Source organism: Podarcis melisellensis (genome assembly GCF_964234715.1).
Source record: "Podarcis melisellensis genome assembly, chromosome: 4".
In the NCBI taxonomy this organism is placed as follows: Eukaryota; Metazoa; Chordata; class Lepidosauria; order Squamata; family Lacertidae; genus Podarcis; species Podarcis melisellensis.
The window spans coordinates 39,479,893-39,500,370 of record NC_138531.1 but is presented as its reverse complement, the minus strand read 5'-3'; the positions used below and the strand labels follow the sequence as shown (position 1 = coordinate 39,500,370).

Sequence of the window (20,478 nt, the reverse complement as noted above, 5' to 3'; positions counted from 1 at the left end):
CTAAAACACTGCAACTTCGAAACATATGAATTAAAAGAAAATGTTCCATGCAAACGTCCATAAAAATTAGCTCAAACCTAAATAAACTACTATATAAATTTAGGAATGCTGAATGCTGCATTTCCTTGTGAGATCACAGGGCTGATTGTTCCTCTTTTAACAAATATTAAAATGGAATATACAAATAGAATACAGTGGGATGAAATAAACATGGATGAAATAAACATGAATTTGTACAAATCTGAACAGGAAGAGAAAAGCATTAAGCTTTTTAAAATCCTAAGCATTGTTATTTAATATCAATAGCTTGCTTGGGACAAAAACAGGGTGTATTTTTGGTAACAGAGGAACATCAGCGGCCGGAGAGTTTAAAATAGATGTCATACGATACCAATAATAGTGAATGTAACTTAGGAGACCTGTGAAGTTATACAAAGGGCAAAACAAAATGGAAGGCAGTACGATACTCTATGCTTTCAATAACATTTATTTTGCAATCTTTGCTTTGTTTTGTTTCAAGCTCTTAATCAAAATCTCTTTGGCTTTACTGACCCATTTCTATATTGTGAAAGGGAACAGGAAAGAGGCTGCAAGGATAGCAGAAGAGATCTATGGAATAGCCCCAGGTAAAATTGTGGAGATAAATGTTTAAAAAACCTAACTGATCTAAAAAAAATAAATAAATCACTGAAATTGTCAAAAATTGGTACTCATGACTGCATTGTAATCAAGCCGGGTGGAAATATAAATATGTGTATAATTTTGTTAATACAAGCATAAGCTAGAAGGAATATGTCTAAGATGAAGAATTAAAGATTCGCAGGGAAAACCAATGTGCTTCAATATAAGGTAATACTTATTTTTGTTATAGGAAATAAGGTTTTCTTTTTATTGTTGTTATCATTTTAAAAGCCAGAATTCTGCAATGCTGCTATTTAAACTATTTCGGTATTTATTTAATGCAGTCTTATTGTGGGTCTGTTGCATCATTATGCATAAGGTAAAGGTACCCCTGCCCGTACGGGCCAGTCGTGTCCGACTCTAGGGTTGTGCGCCCATCTCACTTAAGAGGCCGGGGGCCAGCGCTGTCCGCAGACACTTCCGGGTCACGTGGCCAGCGTGACAAGCTGCTTCTGGCGAGCCAGCGCAGCACACGGAACGCCGTTTACCTTCCCGCTAGTAAGCAGTCCCTATTTATCTACTTGCACCCGAGGGTGCTTTCGAACTGCTAGGTTGGCAGGCGCTGGGACCGAGCAACGGGAGCGCACCCCGCCACGGGGATTCGAACCGCCGACCTGACGATCGGCAAGTCCTAGGCGCTGAAGTTTTACCCACAGCGCCACCCGCGTCCCTATCATTATGCGTACAACAATGCAAAAGATTTAGAATATGCCTTTTCTGAAAGAAGATACTTGCTGGGAGAGTGAAATGTCTGCTTGAACAGCAGTTGCACGTGGCTTGGCTCGCTTTTATTGGAGGGATGAAACTGGATTGTTCCTGCTTTCTCTGCCAAGCAGGGCGGCAAGTTTACAACTTTACTATATGTGAATGAGTCACAAAATGTTAAGCTTGGGTCATTGGCCAGATGTGTTGACTTTATGTCCTTCTGGGTTCATCCCAGTCCTGACTATTTATGAGTCATCCATGGCAATAAAACGATGGAGAATGCAGGTACAGGGGGTTTTAACATCATTTAAACTGACATTAGCAAAAATCTTCCATTATCGCCGGCTTATTTCCTAGGCATTCTCATAGCCTTGCAAATACAAACAGTTGTGCACGGTACTAATTTTAATCTGCAATGTCAAACATGAACAGGGGGAGAAAAACTGCTTTTAAATACACAAATGCAACAATGTGGCTTTTCAAATATCAGTCATGGAGACAGAATGCTCTGTAAATGCTCCAATTATAATATTTATTAGGTATAATTTATTTGTGTCTAGACTACATAAGTATCAATGAGCTGTCCCGTCGGAGTCAGTAAATCTGTCAGAAGCAGTAATGGTTATGAATGATATTATTAATCTTTCTACATTTTATGGCCTGCAGTTCCCACTTACCTCTGCAATTCTGTAAGGTAGCATATGTTTATTTTCAAACACATCAGTTTCCCTCACTGAAGGCTTAATTTTTTTTAAAAAAACCCAATTTAGATGGTTAGCTTTGGGCACATGAAAAGGTGTTGGTTATCTACGCTCTTTTTCTCTGCCACGTTGCCTTTTGCCAGTCTGTCAAACTGAGTATCGTTTTTCAAAACACCACCTGACCACCAACTCTGACCTCGATTAGATTACTTACACACTGTTACCGCTAAGCTTTAAAGTAATGCTGTCCAGCGCTGCTGCATTTACCGGTACCCTCAGAGCTTCATGAAAAATACCGTTTCCGGGATGCCTTCAGTACCTGGAGCCTTAAGAGGTGTACCTTATGGGAATTACATTTGTCATATGTTTCAAGGAGGTATGTTCTAGATTGCTTAGAAAACTACAGCTCTCTTTGTGCAAATACATTAGGCAGCTGCATGTAGAAAGCTTGCACTTAAAAGACGGACACGTACAGATATTTATAGCCTGGGCCTGTTCTTGTTTTCATGGTTATATTTAACCCTCACATTTCACACTATTTTGTACGTTAATGCATCTCTTGTTTGCAGCATCACAGGTAAGGCAATATTTGCTCCTTTGAGCTTCATGGCTTAAGAGTACAAAGAGAGCCATACCCCAGTTACGGAAAATGGAAGGTGATGTCAATTAATCACAAAACTGGCACAGTTCTGCTTAATGTAACTGGAGCCCCTGCTCCAACTGCTATATATCACAATAAAAATAACATGGATTTACTGTGTGCACCTATTTATTCAGAAGTAAGCCACACTGTGCTCAGATATGCATGTAGGGCCATCTTTAGCACATGCGCCGCCGGGGTGCAAAGATCCGCCCAGCGCCCCCTTTTTTAGGGGGGTGAACTCAAAGTTGCTGACCTTTTTTTTTGGGGGGGGGAATCACTCACCTGAAACAATGGTGCAGCAGAAAAAACTGCTTTTGTTTGACACTATGGAGTAACAGAGCAACAGAAGGTGCGTGGGGACTTCCGCTCCATTGCTTTTCACTGCCACCGATCGAGAGGTAAACATTTGGTGCCCCTTGCACCCCCAGGTAAAGATGGCCCTGTATGCATGCACAAGATCACAACAGAAACATGGTTGTTCTCTCTCTCTCATTATTGACTCCAAATGGGCCGTGAAGGAACAGAAGTCTGGTCACCAGTTTCTGATGGCTGAGTCTTGCAAAGTGTTTCAAATGGCTGTCTACTGGGGTCTTGCAATAGGTTTTGCGAGACATGACAATTGGCAGATTGTCAGGTTGTGCAGAGTGCTTTGTGTAGCCCACATGGCTTGATTTCATTATGTTGTCAGGCAATCGACAGGTGAGTGGCCCCACCTACTTGTTTAATTTGGCTTGCGGGAGGTGGGGGAGATAACGGCCTAATGCTCGGTTCAGACACTGTTCCCTGCCCCATGTTAAAGCAAAATCCTTTGCATTGGGCCACTGATGGTGGCGAGTGGAGGAATACATATGTGTTTGATGGTCGACATCATCATCATCATCATCACCATAATCTATATACTACCTATCCAAGGTTTCTGGGCAGAAAGTGATCCTGCATGTTATAGCAAAGGAGAGAACTTGAGGATGCCATTTTCCCTCAAGAAATGCCCAAATAACAAAACCTCTATAAAAAGGGGCATAATTGTATTTACACCTCTGTAAATCTCTGTTCTATAGACTTATCCTTCAGTGATCTTATTTTAGGCTCATGGGCAGACAGATCTCCCCTTCACGAAGCTGCCTTTCAAGGGCGCCTCCTCTCGTTGAAAACCTTGATAGCACAGGTAAGAAACCCTAATATACTTCCCTGATTTTACAATGCAATCCTACATGTCTACTGAGCAGCAATGAGACTTGCCCTCAGGTTAAGTGTGTATAGGATTGCACCCCAAACATTCTATTCACAGCAATGCATACAGACTACACAAATAAATTCAGTGTTGAGTGTGCAAATTCAAAATTGAACTGAGCAGAGCTTGCAAAGATTGCATGAAAGGGAATAAACTTAGGGCCAATTCACACAATTACTGCAGGTTGCCCAGGGTGTTTTCACCAAGATTTAGAAACAAAAATCCACCTCCTTTTCCAGATCTGTTTATTGTAGTGGTTAAAGTGTCAATTTTTTGGAACAACACAAGAGAGGGATAAGTTATAGACTGCAGCCTGAAGTATTGGCTTAGCAGAAGTCCAAAACCATGAATTCTTTAGAAACAGCCACATACATAGTTCTCTTTTTTCTCCCAATGGAGTTTTTCTTCACAAACTTTGCTCATGCTCACACCAGTTCAGCATCCGTAAGGAGACAATGGGTGATTTATTAATCTATTTCTTACCAGATTCTCTACTTACCTGTCTTCACACTGATTCCCCACAAAATTCTGTTTCGAGGGGAACTGAGCACATCAAATAGTTCATATTGTGGAGAAGGCTCCACAATGCTGAGTAATGTTGCTATGTTAAGTGTTTTTAAAAATTATTTTTAAAATTGCATTTTTATTTCACCTTTCCTTGAAGTAATGCAGAGTGGTATCCATGTTCCCTCTATTTTATTCTCACAAGAGCCCCGTGAAGTAGGTAAGACAGTGTAGCAGTCTGATATTTTATACCTCTTGCATCCAATCTCTCTTCAGTTAGAGAAACTGGATTGCTTAAACTATGCTTGTTCTGGGAGAAGTCTTGCAGATTTCATTTTGCCGAACCACAAATCTAACCACTGGAAAAGGGTGTTTTATTTCAAGCAAATATTAAATCTATACATTATTTTTTTTTTGGAACTGCTTATTATCCATACCTTTTGTTCTCAACTGTAGGGGTTCAACGTGAACATTGTTACAATAGACCATGTTACTGCTCTTCACGAGGCTTGCTTGGGTGGCCATGTTGCTTGTGCAAAAGTGTTACTGGAACATGGTGCTCGGGTGAGTACTACCATGACTTTCTGCAGGGGTTAAACTAGGCTTTATTTCACCAGGGTCAAAGACCCAGTTTGGCACACCCTCCACGCGCATTTGTGTATGCACACAGAGGCTGGGAGCTTCAGTGCTTGCCCCTCTGGAGGCCTACCCAGAGCAAAAAACCTGGCTAGCCCCCCGTAGCTACGCCTTTGCTTTCCTGTAAAGTGGTACATCGGGTTACAGATGCTTCAGGTTACACACTCCACTAACCCAGAAATAGTACCTCGGGTTAAGAACTTTGCTTCAGGATGAGAACAGAAATCGCACGATGGCGGCAGGAGGCCCCATTAGCTAAAGTGGTACCTCAGTTTCAGGTTAAGAACGGACCTCCAGAACGAATTAAGTTCTTAACCTGAAGTACCACTGTATGAGAGATGCTGCTTCAAAATGGGATCTAACAGGGTAACTGTGTGCATTTTGTATTATTGGGAATGTCCAAGAAGATAATCAAAATGGAAGAGTTAAAAGTAGGCACAAATACCATAAAAAGAAATCACTAACAGGAAGTGTTTGGCTCTCTAACGGCATCCACTCAGTCTTGTCTTTGTTCTGTGTTGCAGGTGAATGCAGTCACTTTAGATGGGATCACACCTCTGTTTAATGCTTGCCGTTGTGGCAGTGCCCCTAGCGTCGATATGCTGCTTGAATTTGGTGCCCGGCCGCAACTGGAGAATCATTTTGCTTCCCCAATTCATGAAGCTGTCAAGAGAGGTAACAGTAGTGGTTTGGGACAATTTTAACTAGATACAAGAATGTCAGATTCTCTGAAGCTTGTTGGTCCCAAATGAGATTCCAACTGACTGCCTAACAAGGTGGGTCCAGCCCATTCCCCCTGCCCTCCCAATTCTGGGCGACTGTTGATGAGCAGAGCAGGTAGAAAGCCATGAACAGTTATCAGAGGCATTAAGCTTCATTGGTGATGCTGGGAGACTCAGGGTCACTGGAGGCGGCCTCAACAACCTCAGTCTTCAACCAGCCCAGGAGTGGATCCTGTCTGTCAGCTTCCTCAACTTCCACCTAAGTCACAGAGTTAACCATTGTAGAACTCAGCAAGGAAGAGGATGGGGACAAAACCTTTCTAAATAAGTAAATAGAAACAGGGTGCGTGTGGAATTTGGGCAGGAAATTGGTGGGCAAACAGTGATTGTGTCACAAAGAAATACAACACATAAACAAAGGGAAGGGAAGCAGCTGGAGGAGATTTTGAGTAGCAAAATGGCTGTGGGGGAAAGGTTAAGCAGTCCGTCCCACATCCTTCCTCAGAGGCAGGATTCAGGTCACTGGGGTTTAGGAATATCTAGTTACAGAGCATTTAGAGGGTTTCTAGGGACGCGGGTGGCGCTGTGAGTTAAACCACAGAGCCTAGGACTTGCCAATCAGAAGGTCGGCGGTTCGAATCCCCGTGACGGGGTGAGCTCCCGTTACTCGGTCCCTGCTCCTGCCAACCTAGCAGTTCGAAAGCACATCAAAGTGCAAGTAGATAGTTACTGCTCCAGCAGGAAGGTAAACGCCATTTCCGTGAGCTGCTCTGGTTCGCCAGAAGCGGCTTAGTCATGCTGGCCACATGACCCGGAGCTGTACGCCGGCTCCCTTGGCCAGTAAAGCGAGATGAGTGCCACAACCCAAGAGTCGTCCATAACTGGACCTAATGGTCAGGGGTCCCTTTACCTTTAGGCCACTTGCTGCCCCATAGTTCAACAAGGTTTTCTCCTCTCTGTGTTTACATAGGCCACAGGGAGTGTATGGAAATTCTTTTAGCCAATGGTGTTGATGTGGACCAAGAAAACCCACAGCATGGAACAGCACTGTATGTGGCCTGCGTGAATCAAAGGACAGACTGTGTCAAGAAACTTTTAGAACTAGGTACTCTGGTGTGTGTTGGGTTTTCTTGGATGGGATTGGTGGGCTCCTGCATTCCTAAACATCCCAACACTATTTCAGGAACACACTCCATCGTAAGATGGAGCAAGGCTTTCAGAGCAGCTGTCCCTGTTCTGTGGAACAGCACCTCTGTTGAGATACGGCAGCTGTCCGCTACTTGGAATTTCCAGAAACCATTGAAGACATTTTTGCTTCAACAAGCTTTTCCAGCTGGGTGTAAAGGTGTTTATTTTGTATTGTTTTTAAACCCATCTTATTTTTTCACCCCTATTAAAACAAACTGCTTTAGTTGTTTTTACTGTCTCTTTGTAAATAGTGTTGAAACTCAAATAAATAAATACAAATACTCCAAATGGCTGACAGGGAGATATATATGCAAGTCTGGAACCTTCTGTGCAGACCTTGGCCTGCTATCACCTCCAGTTCCTAAGCTTCCATTTCCTAGAAGCAGGCAGAACATGTAGCCCGGCCAAGTCTCTAATACAGATGCTGAGGGAAGTTTGTTGTCGTGCTGTATCTCCGGGCCTAGGGAGACTGCAAGAAATCAACTGCCCTGGTGCCTGGGAGAGACAGGTGTCAGTGGGATGCTCCCTCATCTCCCTAAATAATATTACCGGTAATTACTCCAAGCCTTGAGAATTGTCCTTGCCTGAAGGAAAAGGAGGACTGGTGTCAGTATACCTCACTTTTGGAGGCTGGAGCTAGTCTTGGTTCCAGGGGCTAAGATATTGTTGTTGTTGTTGTGATGATGATGTCATTTTTGCAAGTAATTTTCCCTAACAGAATGCATTTTGGTATGTTATTTCCATTAATAAATGCATTTCTATGCACATTTTACCCTAGTAAATGCATTTTGTGCACATTACTTGTCTGGAGCACAGCAAAATTCAAAGAAGTCTGAATTTCAAAGGATAGTTGTGTTTCACATATTGTTTCAGAAAGTGAGTAAAGTAAGTTTGCCTTTAAATGCAGACTCCAACCCTACTTCTCTTATCTGTTCCTCAGTTCCCTGGGGGGGGGGGAGGGAACAAACCTAGCTGCTGACATAGAAATAGTTTTTAGAGAAGAAATTTATTCCAGCATTAAGAAAAAGTATTAAAGGAGGAAGTAAAAATTCGCATTGCTGTCTTCTTGTCTTCTTTCCATGTAATGCTAACTAGTTTGTTTTCATTTCCATACATTCTCTCCAAGGAGCTAATGTCAACCTGGGTAAGGGGCTGGACACACCACTTCATGCAGCCGCTAGAAAATCCAGTGCAGAAATTGTCAACTTGTTAACAGACTACGGGGCCAGCTTGAAATGTAGAAATTCTGAATTAAAATGTGCTCTTGATCTTGCTGCACCTAATAGCTCTGTAGAACGGGCACTGTTGCTTCGGGAAGGTAATGGCCAAGACATTTATCACCGTCATTCTTCTTGCAAATTGTCAGGTCTTATTGTTGTCCACTGAGGTTCTTAGGGGTTATTTGGTTACAGGGATGTCCTTGAATGACTTTAAAAGAATTTGAGCCAATTAGATCATGGCTATACAAATGAAATATATGGAGATGGGGAAAGGAAGTGATCTGCTTTGCCTGTGCGTAAAAATCTGGGAAATCCTATGCCTGTAATATTTCAGAACTTTGGGGGCTTTGGGGCTTTCATTAAATTGTAAAGCAAAAATGGTAATGGGAAGCCACCAGACAAGAGTGTAGCATTCATCTCTATATACAGAGTAGTGAAAATTTTATTAAATTACTTTGGTTTAACTAAAGCCCAGGTTATGTATTATTGTGCTTCAAAAATTATTTAGTGAGATAAACATACTGTATATTGTAATCTAGGTTCCCAATTATTCCAATGGAAGCTAAAATCTAAATTTGAATTGATGATGCTTTTTCTATCTAGCTTTTTACCTGGATTACCTGCCTACCCTTGATTCACAGTCTCCTTATAGACTAGATTTCTGCGCACTGATATATGCTGTACTTATCTCTGAGTTGACAGTATTGAATTCACACTACTCTTTTTTCTCTCTTCCTCCAGGCCCTCCTAGGCTGGCCCAACTGTGCCGATTGTGTATCCGAAAATGCTTGGGCCGATCATGCCTTTATTTAGTCCACAAACTACACTTACCTGAACGACTTGAAGATTTTCTTTTGTTCCGATAACCTTACAGTTCTTTGTAGGCTAACAGAACCAATGAAAAAGATTGTTTACTCTTAATATAATAAAAACCAGGGTGAAAATTAACAAAGGCACATGGGGTTTAAAACCATAATATAGGAAGCTTGAAAATAGCATCTGTGCATTATTTTCTGTGCAAAGCTTGTTCTGGAGGTTGAAAGTTTGCTTTTCAAATGTTTAGCCAAAATGAAGCAGTTTCTATGTAATCACAGCAAAATGAAATCTAGGGTTCTTCTCATACCTTCCTCATGGTTTATTGTACCTCTTTGTATTAGTACTACTTTGTACTACATCCACAGCACATCCATATTCTTACATTTTAACTGGTGTAGATGTTCAGTAAGTCCATTAAATGTTTTTCATTTTAATTAAACACACCTAAACTTACCTGCAAGTTACTTTGTCCTTTGTTCTTTGATAAGCAGAGTATATAATTCAATTGCCATATCCCTTTTTAAGGCCATTAAAATTCAGAACAGGATTAGCCAACACCTAGAAGATGAAAATACACCTGGTATAACAACAAGCTCATACTTTCTCATCTGCTTTAAAAGAGGAGGAAGAGGATCCATTAATGCTGGCGTTATCACAGGCACATACAGTATGAAGCAGAACAAATAGATTCACGGGAAATGGTTGATTGCTTAGTCTCTGAAAAGATAAATGACACTGAATCAGTAACATCTAGTCCATTATAGAAAACAGTTATCTTTCTGCCTGTGAAAATTACCTGTAATTTTTGCCATTAAAAGCTAACTCTACTTAAATGTACACAGGAGGGCTCTCTGAGACCAGGTGAACGTTTTGAATCTTGATGGATCTATTTCAGAAACGGTTTTGCTAGGGTTGACATACTCCAAAAAGTAGAAACCAGGACCCCTAAGCTGAGCTTTCTTTTAGACAAACCCCTAAATTTGAGGGTTGTGTGTGTGCTGTTTTTTATTTTTACAAAAACACAAATAAAAATGTGATTTTTCAATTAACTTGCTTAAGAACCAGGACAAAGCCTCACCTTTCGGTGATTCCCCCTGGATGTCAATTCCATCTTTGAAATCCCAGACATATGGCAGCCCTAGTTTCGCTCTCTTTTCCACAAAACCAGTTCATTTTGTCAAATATTAAACTTTTTGCCAATTCACGTTCACTATTTCCTGTGATATCTGAGTGCCAAACAATCTCACTATTATTTAGGCAGAGTGCACAATAATGCAGGTTTACTGCTGCATTGCTCAGAGCCAGATATGTGACAAGGTGACTTGTCTGAGACATAAGAAAATGGCCATCTAGTCTAGCATCCTGTTCTCACAGTGGATAAAAACAGATGCCTGTGGGAAATATGCAAGCGTCCTGTAGCAGTAGGTTCCATAACGTAACTAAATTTTAATTGTGCTTAACGTTTCAGCATTCTAGTTCATTGGAGGTCGACAAGTTCTAGCATGGGTGGGCTTTTCTCTGCCCACTTTCTCTACGCCATCTATAATTTTATAATGTCTGTTACATCACTTCTTACTCGTCCTTTCTCCAATCAGCAAAGTCCCAAATGCTGCAACCTTTCTTCACTGAGCAGTTGATATAATAAGTAAAACAGTGACTATCAATGACTTCACTGTCCAAGTGATCTCTTCTGTGTCATCACCATCACCATCATTTATTTATACCCCGCCCATCTGGCTGGGTTTCCCCAGCCACTCTGGGCGGCTTCCAACTGAATATTAAAAATAATACAGCATCAGACAATAAAAAACTTCCCTAAACAGGTTGTCTTTTAAAAGTAAAATAGTTGTTTATTGCCTTGACATCTGATGGGAGGGCGTTCCACAGGGCAGGTGCCTCTACCGAGAAGGCCCTCTACCTGGTTCCCTGTAACCTCACCTCTCGCATCGAGGGAACCGCCAGAAGGCCCTCGGCGCTGGACCTCAGTGTCAAAACAATAAGCAGGATGCTGTAGGGGAGAATTGAAGAAAGTGCTGTGCTTGCAAGCACCCTATGGGTATCTGGTAGGCCACTGTGAGAATACGATGCTGGACAAGACGGGCCTTGGGTCTGATTCAGCAGAGCATCTTTTATGTTCTTAGCTGCCAGAAATGGCAAGAAATCTTCAGAGAAGACAGAGAGTCCTAATAGCCAGGGCTGAGTTTCTGAATGTTTCCAGTGGCTGGCCTTGAGCCTGGAATACATGAGGTAGTAATAGAAGAAGAAAATGCTTCTAAATATGTGTATAGCAGTTTCCCCTTATTATCTCTCTTATCCCCAAACATTTGTCAGTAAGCTAGATACGTGACCATTTACCAAGCGGTAGCACAGTGTGCATGTTTAGTAAGCCTGTGTTACCCTGTCAGGTTGTAAAAACAATTTTACCCTACATCAAGTTCAGGAGGGTAACAAAGGGGTCATCTGTAACGTCCTATAAAATGCCTGACACATACTATTGAGCAGCAGTGTCACTTTTAAAACAAACAATAACCTATTTTTATTTTTAAAAAATCTGTATTTATATTTTCTATAACTTAAATTATTCAGACTAGCACACATAAAAAAGATCACTGAACTACACCAAACTAGTCTAAAGGTTTTCTTATTAAGGAACAGTCAATATCTCTCTGTCTAAAGATTTCAAAAGGGTTAGGTGTGTTCCACTGTTTGACATTTTTGAAACAACTTCTTAAATGTTTTGACAGCTTTATTTATAGAGCTACAGTACCTGGATCTTACACACTTATTGGAAGGAACCCAAAGTTGGGATTTGGTATGCATACAGATGACTAGAAGAGTTTGAAAACAGGGGCACTGTTTTACCAGAAATGTGTATCGGCTGGTGCTGCAAAAAGCATAATGAATTCATGAGTCTTAACGAGGCTTTGGACATCAAATCTGAGGTTCTTAGGCAAAAGGAAGCAAAGGTATGAGAGGCATCTGAAAGCTCAGCTCCTTCCAATAACCTGTGTCTCTGCCAGCTCTACTCCTTTGTCTCAGAAACTGGGAGGGAGGGAAGACTTGCAGGATCATGTGGTTGCTAAGTTAAAGGCCTTGCTTTTCCTGGCCCCACCCCAGCCAGCCATGCCCAGCAGGTAGGCCCCTTCAGAGAAGACCTATATCTCAAGAAATCCCCTGAGATCTTACCTACTCCTACTAGATCCCTCATGCATGTCTTTTCAGCATGCTAGCAGCAAGGAGATTGGGAAGAGCAACGAAAGGAAACATGAAGAATATTGCTCCCAAGTGCCTGGCGTGATCTCCTTCCTGCCTTCTTTCCCTGCCCCTTCCCTGCCTCCTTGGAGCTGGAAAGGAAGTGTCTGGGGGGACCATGTGTGAGGAGGTAAGATCCCATGAGCTTTCTTAAGATCTAAACCCTTTATCTTCCAGCTTCTGTTTTGACCCCTTTCAAAGGTGAGCCACCATCCCACCACAGGCTTGAGACCACCTATTCCATTAGTCTGTTATCTAGTCATGACCTTGCTTTTTCAAAAGTGGGGCTTCTGCCCGTGTTACTTTCTTATGTAATATCAACCTGAAAGGAAGTCGCCCCCCCCCGACTATGACTAATTCATTCATTGATTTATGATCCATAGTAAAGGCCTTTTGGTCAAGAACTGAATTTCAGGTTGAAGCTGTTTCCTGGCACCCTTTCTACGAATGAGTAAGCACCTTATGTTGAGCTTAGTCCAAAATGCTGGGACATGTTTACACTTGGGTGCTCTTAATTTTTATTTAGGCGGTGCCACCACCTTGACACTGGGTGGCATCCCTCACTCAATCCCATTTGAGTGCGTATGTGTATATTTATTTACGAATGGTGCTTTAAATGGTTTGTATTAAAACAATAGTGTTTGGTGAAACTTCCTAAAAACAAGATTGAAACTGCTCAAATAAAACAGAGTGGTGTACAAAACAGAGAATGAAAAAGTTACAAGAATCTGAATCAATGGACGCTTGGGGGCAACCATTGGTGTTTAAGAGGAGTTTAGAATATATTATTGTCTCTGCCTCGTGAATTGTGCAAGGGAGGGCACCGGTCTGGTGTGGGTGCTGTCCTGAGAAGACTCTGTCCCACGTTGTCACCGAATGACGATCTGCTGGTTTGGGTCAATGTGTTGCTTTGGGGTCCCTGCACTATAAAGGCCCCTCCCTCCACATGCCTCTTCACATTTCTAAGCAGAAATGGAAGGAGGAAGGGGATCGCAATTGCAAACCTTCCGCTGACACATACATGCCCAGTTGAATGTGGGAAATGACACTAAAAGAAACCATCACATTGCCCAATTATGTGGCCAGAGCCGACACTCATGTTTTAGATCCTTCAACTGGAAAGCTGTAGGTTGTTGGGGCAAGGACTTCCTGCCATAATGAGTGTGGTGTGGTATATATCTATTGCAGGTTTTGGTGTCCTCGGGTGTCTTCCCGTGTAAAAGTTGGGGTGTCTAGGCGACGTTTCGACGAGGTCTCACTCGTCATCTTCAGGCTGGTGCTTTCGGCTTCTTGTTACTGGAACAGAGCAGGATCTCAGTGTTTGAGTTCCTATAAATACTGTTGAGGGGGTGTGGTGTATAGCCTCCAATGTTCTGGGCAGAGAGGAAGTTCCCAGGCTAGTGTGCCTTTTCTTCTTTTGTTCCTTAATTACTTGAGGGATATCTTGAGTGATTTCTTGAGTGATATCCTGAGTACCACTTAGGTGGGTCATTAGGTGTGGATTAGTTGCTAAAGTCTTTGTGTCTTGACCTCTTGAACTTTGTGAAGAGTTTTTCTGAGAAGATGGCTGTACTGCACTTAGTTGTGCTCTGGCTTGGCTTCGTGTATAGGGGCGAGCTGTGGTTTTGTGGCCTGTGTCAGCCAGATCTGTGTAGGGATTGCAGGGGGGTGCAGCATCCGGAGGTGCCACCATGGTTTGGCTACTGGATGGTGTCTGTAATTTATCTGTGGAGAGGGTCTTTGAAGGATCTAAAAACTCTTCACAAAGTTCAAGAGGTCAAGACACAAAGACTTTAGCAACTAATCCACACCTAATGACCCACCTAAGTGGTACTCAGGATATCACTCAAGAAATCACTCAAGATATCCCTCAAGTAATTAAGGAACAAAAGAAGAAAAGGCACACTAGCCTGGGAACTTCCTCTCTGCCCAGAACATTGGAGGCTATACACCACACCCCCTCAACAGTATTTATAGGAACTCAAACACTGAGATCCTGCTCTGTTCCAGTAACAAGAAGCCGAAAGCACCAGCCTGAAGATGACGAGTGAGACCTCGTCGAAACGTCGCCTAGACACCCCAACTTTTACACGGGAAGACACCCGAGGACACCAAAACCTGCATTCCTGTACCCGTGAAAATCTACGAAAGCAAGTATATATCTATTATATATACATACATATCGTGAGGCTAAAGACTGGTATTTTAGTAGTACAATTGGGACCTGCAACAGAATACAGTGGTACCTCGGGTTACATACGCTTCAGGTTACAGACTCCGCTAACCCAGAAATAGTACCTCAGGTTAAGAACTTTGCTCCAGGATGAGAACAGAAATCGCACTGCAGTGGCGCGGCAGCAGAGGGAGGCCCCATTAGCTAAAGTAGTACCTCAGGTTAAGAACAGTTTTAGGTTAAGAACGGACCTCCAGAACGAATTCTTAATCTGAGGTACCGCTGTAGTGTAGTGTGGAATGTTCCTGTCCATTATTCCAGTCAGTCAGCCATGCCTGTACCCAGGATAATCCATTACCCTCCTCATCCATTTTGCCACCATTCTGACAGCTGGTTTGCATTCCATGACAACTGAGCAGGCTCATTAGGCTGTCTTTTGACTCCCCTCCTTTTCAGGGTTCCCTCCCCAGATATTTTCTATTTCTACAAACCTAAGGGCTCCACCAGGCGGTTGATGGTTTCATCTTGTGTATGAGTGGTCCATTTTGCATACATAAGCGCTGGCACTTTACACCTGCACATCAGAATCAGAAGGTATGATGTTCAGAAGCAGAACCTGAATTGTGGAAAATCGCAGCTGCCTTTGATTTGCTGTTTTTTATAGCGAAAAACAGGCACTGTTGAAAAGACTGGATAGCTTTACCTTGAGCATAATGAAAGCAGACATAATGCAACTGTTCCTACATTGCTCTGCCAATTCTCATCATTCAATCCTGATGTATAGCCCCTTCTCCCACTTTAAGTTTACTGTCAGTTATGTGAAATGCGGTCAAAGACCAGACTGTCAGACACATCAATGTGTAGGATTAAGGCTGATGTTTCACTCTGGAGGCTAAGAGCTATTCTAACAAATGGAATAATGGCATGAGCTACCTATGCTACTCAGTCCGTTCACATTTTTCGAAAAGAGCTGTTGTGATAGGCTGTGCTTAGTTCCTAAATGAGAAGAGCACTGAGTCACGATTTCTGAAGCCCTTCCAGGTGTGTGGAAGCTTGAACGGGAAAGATATTCTTAAATATTTCAGAGTTGCTGGTTGGGGATAAATACTATTATTTGTATAAATCATTTAACATACTTTAAAATTGAATTAAATTAAGGGACGTGGGTGGCGTGTGGTCTAAACCACAGAGCCTCTAGGGCTTGCTGATAGGAAAGTAGGTGGTTTGAATCCCCACAACGGAGTGAGCTCCTGTTGCTCCGTCCCAGCTCCTGCCAACCTAGCAGTTTGAAAGCACACCAGTGCAAGTAGATAAATAGGTACCGCTGTGGCGGGAAGGTAAACGGCGTTTTTGTGTGCTCTGGCTTCCGTCACGGTGTTCTATTGAGCCAGTAGCGGTTTGGTCATGCTGGCCACATGACCCAGAAAGCTGTTGCCATTGACTGGACTTAACCATCCAGGGGTCCTTTACCATTTTACCTTACTTTTAAATTAACTGATGATGCTACAGTGTGTTTAGATAACCATTTTTTAAAAATTGAATTCTACCTTTCAATTGTCTCATTAATTATCCACAACACAAAGCCCTGGTTTTTTTTTTTTAATCATGGTTTCTTCAACACACTAGGAACCATTCCACAAACGAGGAAACAAACCACAACTTATTTCACTGCCCGCCCCGCTAGGGTACTGATTGGCCCATTTGAAATTAGAAGTTTGGCGGGTAATCCCCCCCCCACTTGTCCAGCCGTGGCTATTACTAACATCAGCCGGCCCCACAGGTGATCCTCACCCCGCCCACCCCATCTCTCTGCCAACCCCAATCTGAATCGCCACTGCCCACATAGGGTAAGTGGTTTTATCTGTACTTTAATAATAGTAGTAATAATAACAAACTGCCAAAAGAAGAACACAGGATCCTTATACATTGCAGTCACCGCTGTCTTATAATATGCCAGTCTCCTCCTTTCCCCCTTGCTCAGTGAGTCTTAGAGAGGCTCATGAGTGGTCGTTGCTCCTCTCTGTTTTCATTTAATTATAGTTGGGGAGTTGCCAGCCATTTTTCCTTGAAGGGCCACTAAGTTAATAAGTTTCTATTCAGGTAAAAAATATATGCAAACTACCGAGTGTAATATTAAGTCCCTAAACAGAAACGGATGGATGATGGGTGTGGGTGTGGGTGAATAGAACAGTTATTCTAACAGGCGTGTTGGTTTGAATGGGGTTTTGCTTTGTTTACCCTTCATCATGTGTCGTCTTGAGTTCATCCGCGGCCAGGATATTAAAATGAAATAAAGAAGCTCTGCCTAACACTGTGCTTTTTCATGCCATAGAGAGTATAAAGGAGCAGTTGGAAACAGCTCTCCAAACATGTGGTTTTAATATTCTTGTGGTATGTGGTGCAAAAACTTCTGTGCAGAAAGGATTCAGCTCGCGTGTAGTCATGCTCTTTTTGAATGTCTGTGATGGTATGTCTAAAAACAAATTAATTTGTGCCTTGTGATAAAGGCATTGCAGACAGCGTTACCCCCCCCTCTTTCTCTCTTTCTCTGTTATAAATCCCCTGAAGGCACAGTTTGCTGAGCTAGTAAAACTGGCTCTTTCTGTCTTGTTTTTTTGGCAACTGAGAAGTTCCTTTCTTATAAAAACAGAAGGCAAACTCGCTGATTGGACATGGTCCTGGAAAGGATATGACATCAGCCACATCCCTCACTTTGTTCTCTGTGCCCGAAATCTTCATGTACTTTTTAACCCAGTCAATGAAGAGGTGTTCTGTTAAGCTGGAGTGCCCAGGTATTTGGGTTCCTGTAAACCTGATGCTAGCACTGAAGCCTTGGTCTTCTGCAAAATGTTCTTCACTTGCATACACACTGCTTAATAAATGACTCATAGAACTTGGGATTTTTTTTAACAGGCGAGATGGAATTTGAACTCTTATGAGCTCAGCTGTGAAGTGAAATCACAGTAGCCAGACTGTCCAGTGTCGCAATGGATGTGAAAGGGGCAAATACGAATGCTGGCATATCCCAGAGATCAGAAAGCCAGTCTCTTCCAACATACCTACCTAATCTACTGATGGGAGGTAAGTAATAATGCTGTTTTTACAAAAGGGAAGGGAAGAGATTGTTTCAAAGTGGAGGTGGAAGGATCATAGCTGCGCAATGAGAGTTAATGTATAGAATTATGTCTTTAGAACATTTCTATACCATCTTTCAGAATGGTTTAGCAATGCAAATAAAAAAACAATAAAATGCAGCAAAAAGCAAATGTAAATGTGAAAAGCACCACAGTGCTTAAAATAACAAAGTGATCTATGTAACAACCATTTTAAAAGCATATGGGAGGTAGTTAAAAAGCCTAGATGAATGGAAAAGTTAAGGCGTTATCAGTCTAACTTGTGACTTGTTTTGAACCATTGCCACCAGATGTGAGCAAGTATACAATAAGTTAAGATAACTAGCAAACCGCTTCCGCTAGCGTTTTTTAAAAAAATATAGAACATTTGGCATTTGTGATAAAGAATAGTTCTTTCGCAGTTAGATGAATCGATATTTGCTTTTGTTGTTGATTTAGAAACTGATTTAACGATACAGCATGTGAGCTGAACATGCTGCCACAATGAATGAGTGTGTTATACTTAGAAGTATGCGGGTTGAAGATACATATAGACATTTGCTTTATAAACATTCCTGTTTTACCAGATCTATTTTTATTAAGATATATATATTATAATATTGTAACTGTCAGGAGTAGCTGACGTGGTGGAGCAGTGCCATGTCACTGCCTTCCCAAGAGAAGTGTTGTTGCTGCTACTACTTACTGGGACAACGTGATGCTAGGGTAGATAGAAGTGAGGTTGAGACTCTATAGGTGTATACGGGAGGTGTTGCTGGATTTGTTCTACCAGAGTGACTCTGCAACCCTGGCTTCACCAACCCTTCCACCTGTGCCCCAACCCCATCCTGGTAAACAGAAGTGACACTATGTGCACATAGAGTGGGGCCCACCTGCACTATATATTTAAAGCAAGTACAGTGGTACCTTGGTTGTTGAACGGCTTGGCTCCCAAACAAATCGGCTCCCGAACGCCGCAAACCCGGAAGTGAGTGTTCCTGTTTGTGAACGTTTTTTGGAAGCTGAATGTCCGACATGGCTTCTGCGGAAGTGAGTGTTCCTGTTTGTGAATGTTTTTTGGAAGCCGAACGTCCGACACAGCTTCCGTGGCTTCAGATTGTGTGCAGGAAGCTCCTGCAGCCAATCAGAAGCCGTGCCTTGGTTTTTGAACTGTTCTGGGAGTCGAATGGACTTCCGGAATGGATTACGTTCGACAACCAAGGTACCACTGTAGTGGCTTCCCCCGAAGAATCCTGGGAACTATAGTTTGTTTAGAGAGTTGTTATGAGACCCACCTCCAAATTCTCCTAACAGAACTACAATTCCCAGAGTTTTCCGGGACCAGGAATTGTGTAGTGTAGATGGAGGCCTACTTCTGTTACCCTCAATATTCAGTTTAGTGGAGGAACAAAATCCACATTGCTTATTTGATCTCCAAGTGTCATAGCAATATACATTTTTTTCCTTTTAATTCATCTGTCATTATTTTAAGTCTGTTCTCTGAGACTTAATTTAGATATAGCTTTTATTTATTACATTTGTACCCTGTCTACAAGCTCAGTTTTATTTTTTTAAATCTAGTCATGTGAGGTAGAACAGGATGAGAAGACTGGGTACTTTGCCAAATGCCAACTAAGGAATTTCATGGCCGAGGGCAACGCTGTGCATTACAGTCAGTGCAGGAAACACTGGTGTTAACATCAGCATTTCACGCAGCAAATATGCAAATTGCGGCTAGGCATGTACATGTCTCTTTAAACAACCACATGCATGTGTATGGGAAATGAGGATTCCTGGATGCACATACACAATGGCTTGTGGCATCTGCGGTGCATGCATTTTTTGCAGGGAAGTCCAGTGTAACCAGGGTGTTTTCCTGGAGCAAATGTAACAGGGGAGCTTCCCTGAGTGAGGATTGGAACCTGGCTATCTCACATCTTAAGGCAAACAGTTTGGCTGCTGTACCACACTGCCTGTTATGTTTACGGAGGACTGGTGTACAAATTGCAGCGGCAATCATGTTTTCCACAGTTGCACCAGAAATCCTAGAGGGAATCATAAAATGGCGTGGGAGGGTCAGAACAGCATGTGGGGGTGGCGAGGACAAGATCATTCTGTCTGGCAGGCAGCAGTGCTTTGATAGAACATTCATGCAACATTCAACTCCACCCAGTATATTCATTTCACATATTTGATCAACGAATTCAGAAAATCATACATTGCAGCCTTCTCCTGCAGGTGGAGAATTACAAGCCTGAATGCTCCCCACTCTAAAAACAACCCACCCTTGTCCATGAAAAACTAGCATATCAAAGAGAAGAGTTATGGCCAGGCTTTCTCTCTGATGTAGAAGCTTTCTTTATGCAGGAAGTTTATGGCATAGGGAAACATTTAAACATTCAGAATGCCACCCTACATTCTGAAATGGAAAATGTGACGCCTCCTCATACTGAGTGGAACCATTGGTCCATAGAACTCAGTACTCCACGGGTGAGGAACCTGTCGCCTTCCAGATGTTGCTGAACTGCAGCTTCCATCATCCCTGGCCATTGGCTGTGCTGGCTGGGGCTGATGGGAGCTGGAGTCCAATGATATCTGGAGGGTCACAGTCTACTCTAACTAGCAGGATGTTTTCTGAGCACCTGGAAGAGGCCTGTCCCATCACTTGGCACTTGCCCATTTAGCTGACATTGAATTTGGGACCTTGCAAGGCATGATGTGATCTACCACTTAGCTACGGTATTCCTTGGGTACAGTCTCACGAGGGTTCTATTACGTGATGTTCTGCAGATACAGATTGGATCATAGCTGGCTGTAACCTTGGAAAATCCTTCACGGCAGACAAGTAATTCTGTTTGCATTTTCCTCTTAGTTTCCCTGTTGATCTGATGGG

General features: G+C 42.5%; 2 protein-coding genes and 1 long non-coding RNA gene across 12 annotated transcripts in view; 2 read left to right on the top strand and 1 right to left on the bottom strand.

Moving 5' to 3' along the window:
* The first annotated feature begins 257 nt into the window (after positions 1 to 257).
* ASB11 (ankyrin repeat and SOCS box containing 11) lies at positions 258 to 9,500 on the top strand. 2 transcript variants are annotated; one of them, XM_081907695.1, is made up of 7 exons: positions 258 to 626; positions 3,816 to 3,895; positions 4,922 to 5,029; positions 5,626 to 5,776; positions 6,794 to 6,928; positions 8,138 to 8,329; positions 8,973 to 9,500. In XM_081907695.1, exons 1-7 carry the CDS (start codon positions 449 to 451, stop codon positions 9,095 to 9,097), a joined length of 969 nt encoding a protein of 322 aa, XP_081763821.1. In that variant the 5' UTR covers positions 258 to 448; the 3' UTR covers positions 9,098 to 9,500. The 2 variants fall into 2 exon arrangements, with proteins under 2 accessions (XP_081763821.1, XP_081763822.1); XM_081907696.1 differs by lacking the exon at positions 258 to 626 and adding an exon at positions 2,214 to 2,463.
* On the bottom strand, positions 8,308 to 12,429 carry LOC309367979. 3 transcript variants are annotated; one of them, XR_014167441.1, is made up of 6 exons: positions 12,234 to 12,429; positions 11,815 to 11,931; positions 9,714 to 9,764; positions 9,502 to 9,605; positions 9,063 to 9,116; positions 8,308 to 8,439 (listed from the first exon to the last, which is right to left on the bottom strand). It is a non-coding gene; the product is annotated as an uncharacterized lncRNA (long non-coding RNA). The 3 variants fall into 3 exon arrangements; XR_014167442.1 differs by lacking the exons at positions 9,502 to 9,605; positions 11,815 to 11,931 and having other exon boundaries at positions 9,625 to 9,764; XR_014167443.1 differs by lacking the exons at positions 9,502 to 9,605; positions 11,815 to 11,931 and having other exon boundaries at positions 9,648 to 9,764.
* The window catches only part of ASB9 (ankyrin repeat and SOCS box containing 9), a 20,882-nt gene continuing 12,393 nt past the window's right edge, over positions 11,990 to 20,478 (top strand). Inside the window, exons 1-2 of one of the 7 annotated variants that reach the window (XM_081907718.1) lie at positions 11,990 to 12,013; positions 17,386 to 17,553. In XM_081907718.1, coding sequence (XP_081763844.1) covers positions 17,460 to 17,553 — 94 coding nt within the window. In that variant the 5' untranslated portion in view covers positions 11,990 to 12,013; positions 17,386 to 17,459. Of the gene's footprint in view, positions 12,014 to 12,087; positions 12,182 to 13,322; positions 13,425 to 16,175; positions 16,320 to 17,062; positions 17,265 to 17,385; positions 17,554 to 20,478 lie in introns of those variants that run through there. The other 6 variants (XM_081907717.1, XM_081907716.1, XM_081907715.1 and 3 more) reach the window with 6 other exon arrangements.

Bases quoted from the DNA above. Each gene is read 5' to 3' on its own strand.
- ASB11 (XM_081907695.1), top strand. From the start codon at position 449: ATGGAAGGCAGTACGATACTCTATGCTTTCAATAACATTTATTTTGCA. The intron at 6,929-8,137 runs GTACTCTGGTGT...ATTCTCTCCAAG, and splicing joins CAAGAAACTTTTAGAACTAG to GAGCTAATGTCAACCTGGGT. The intron at 8,330-8,972 runs GTAATGGCCAAG...CTCTTCCTCCAG, and splicing joins GGCACTGTTGCTTCGGGAAG to GCCCTCCTAGGCTGGCCCAA.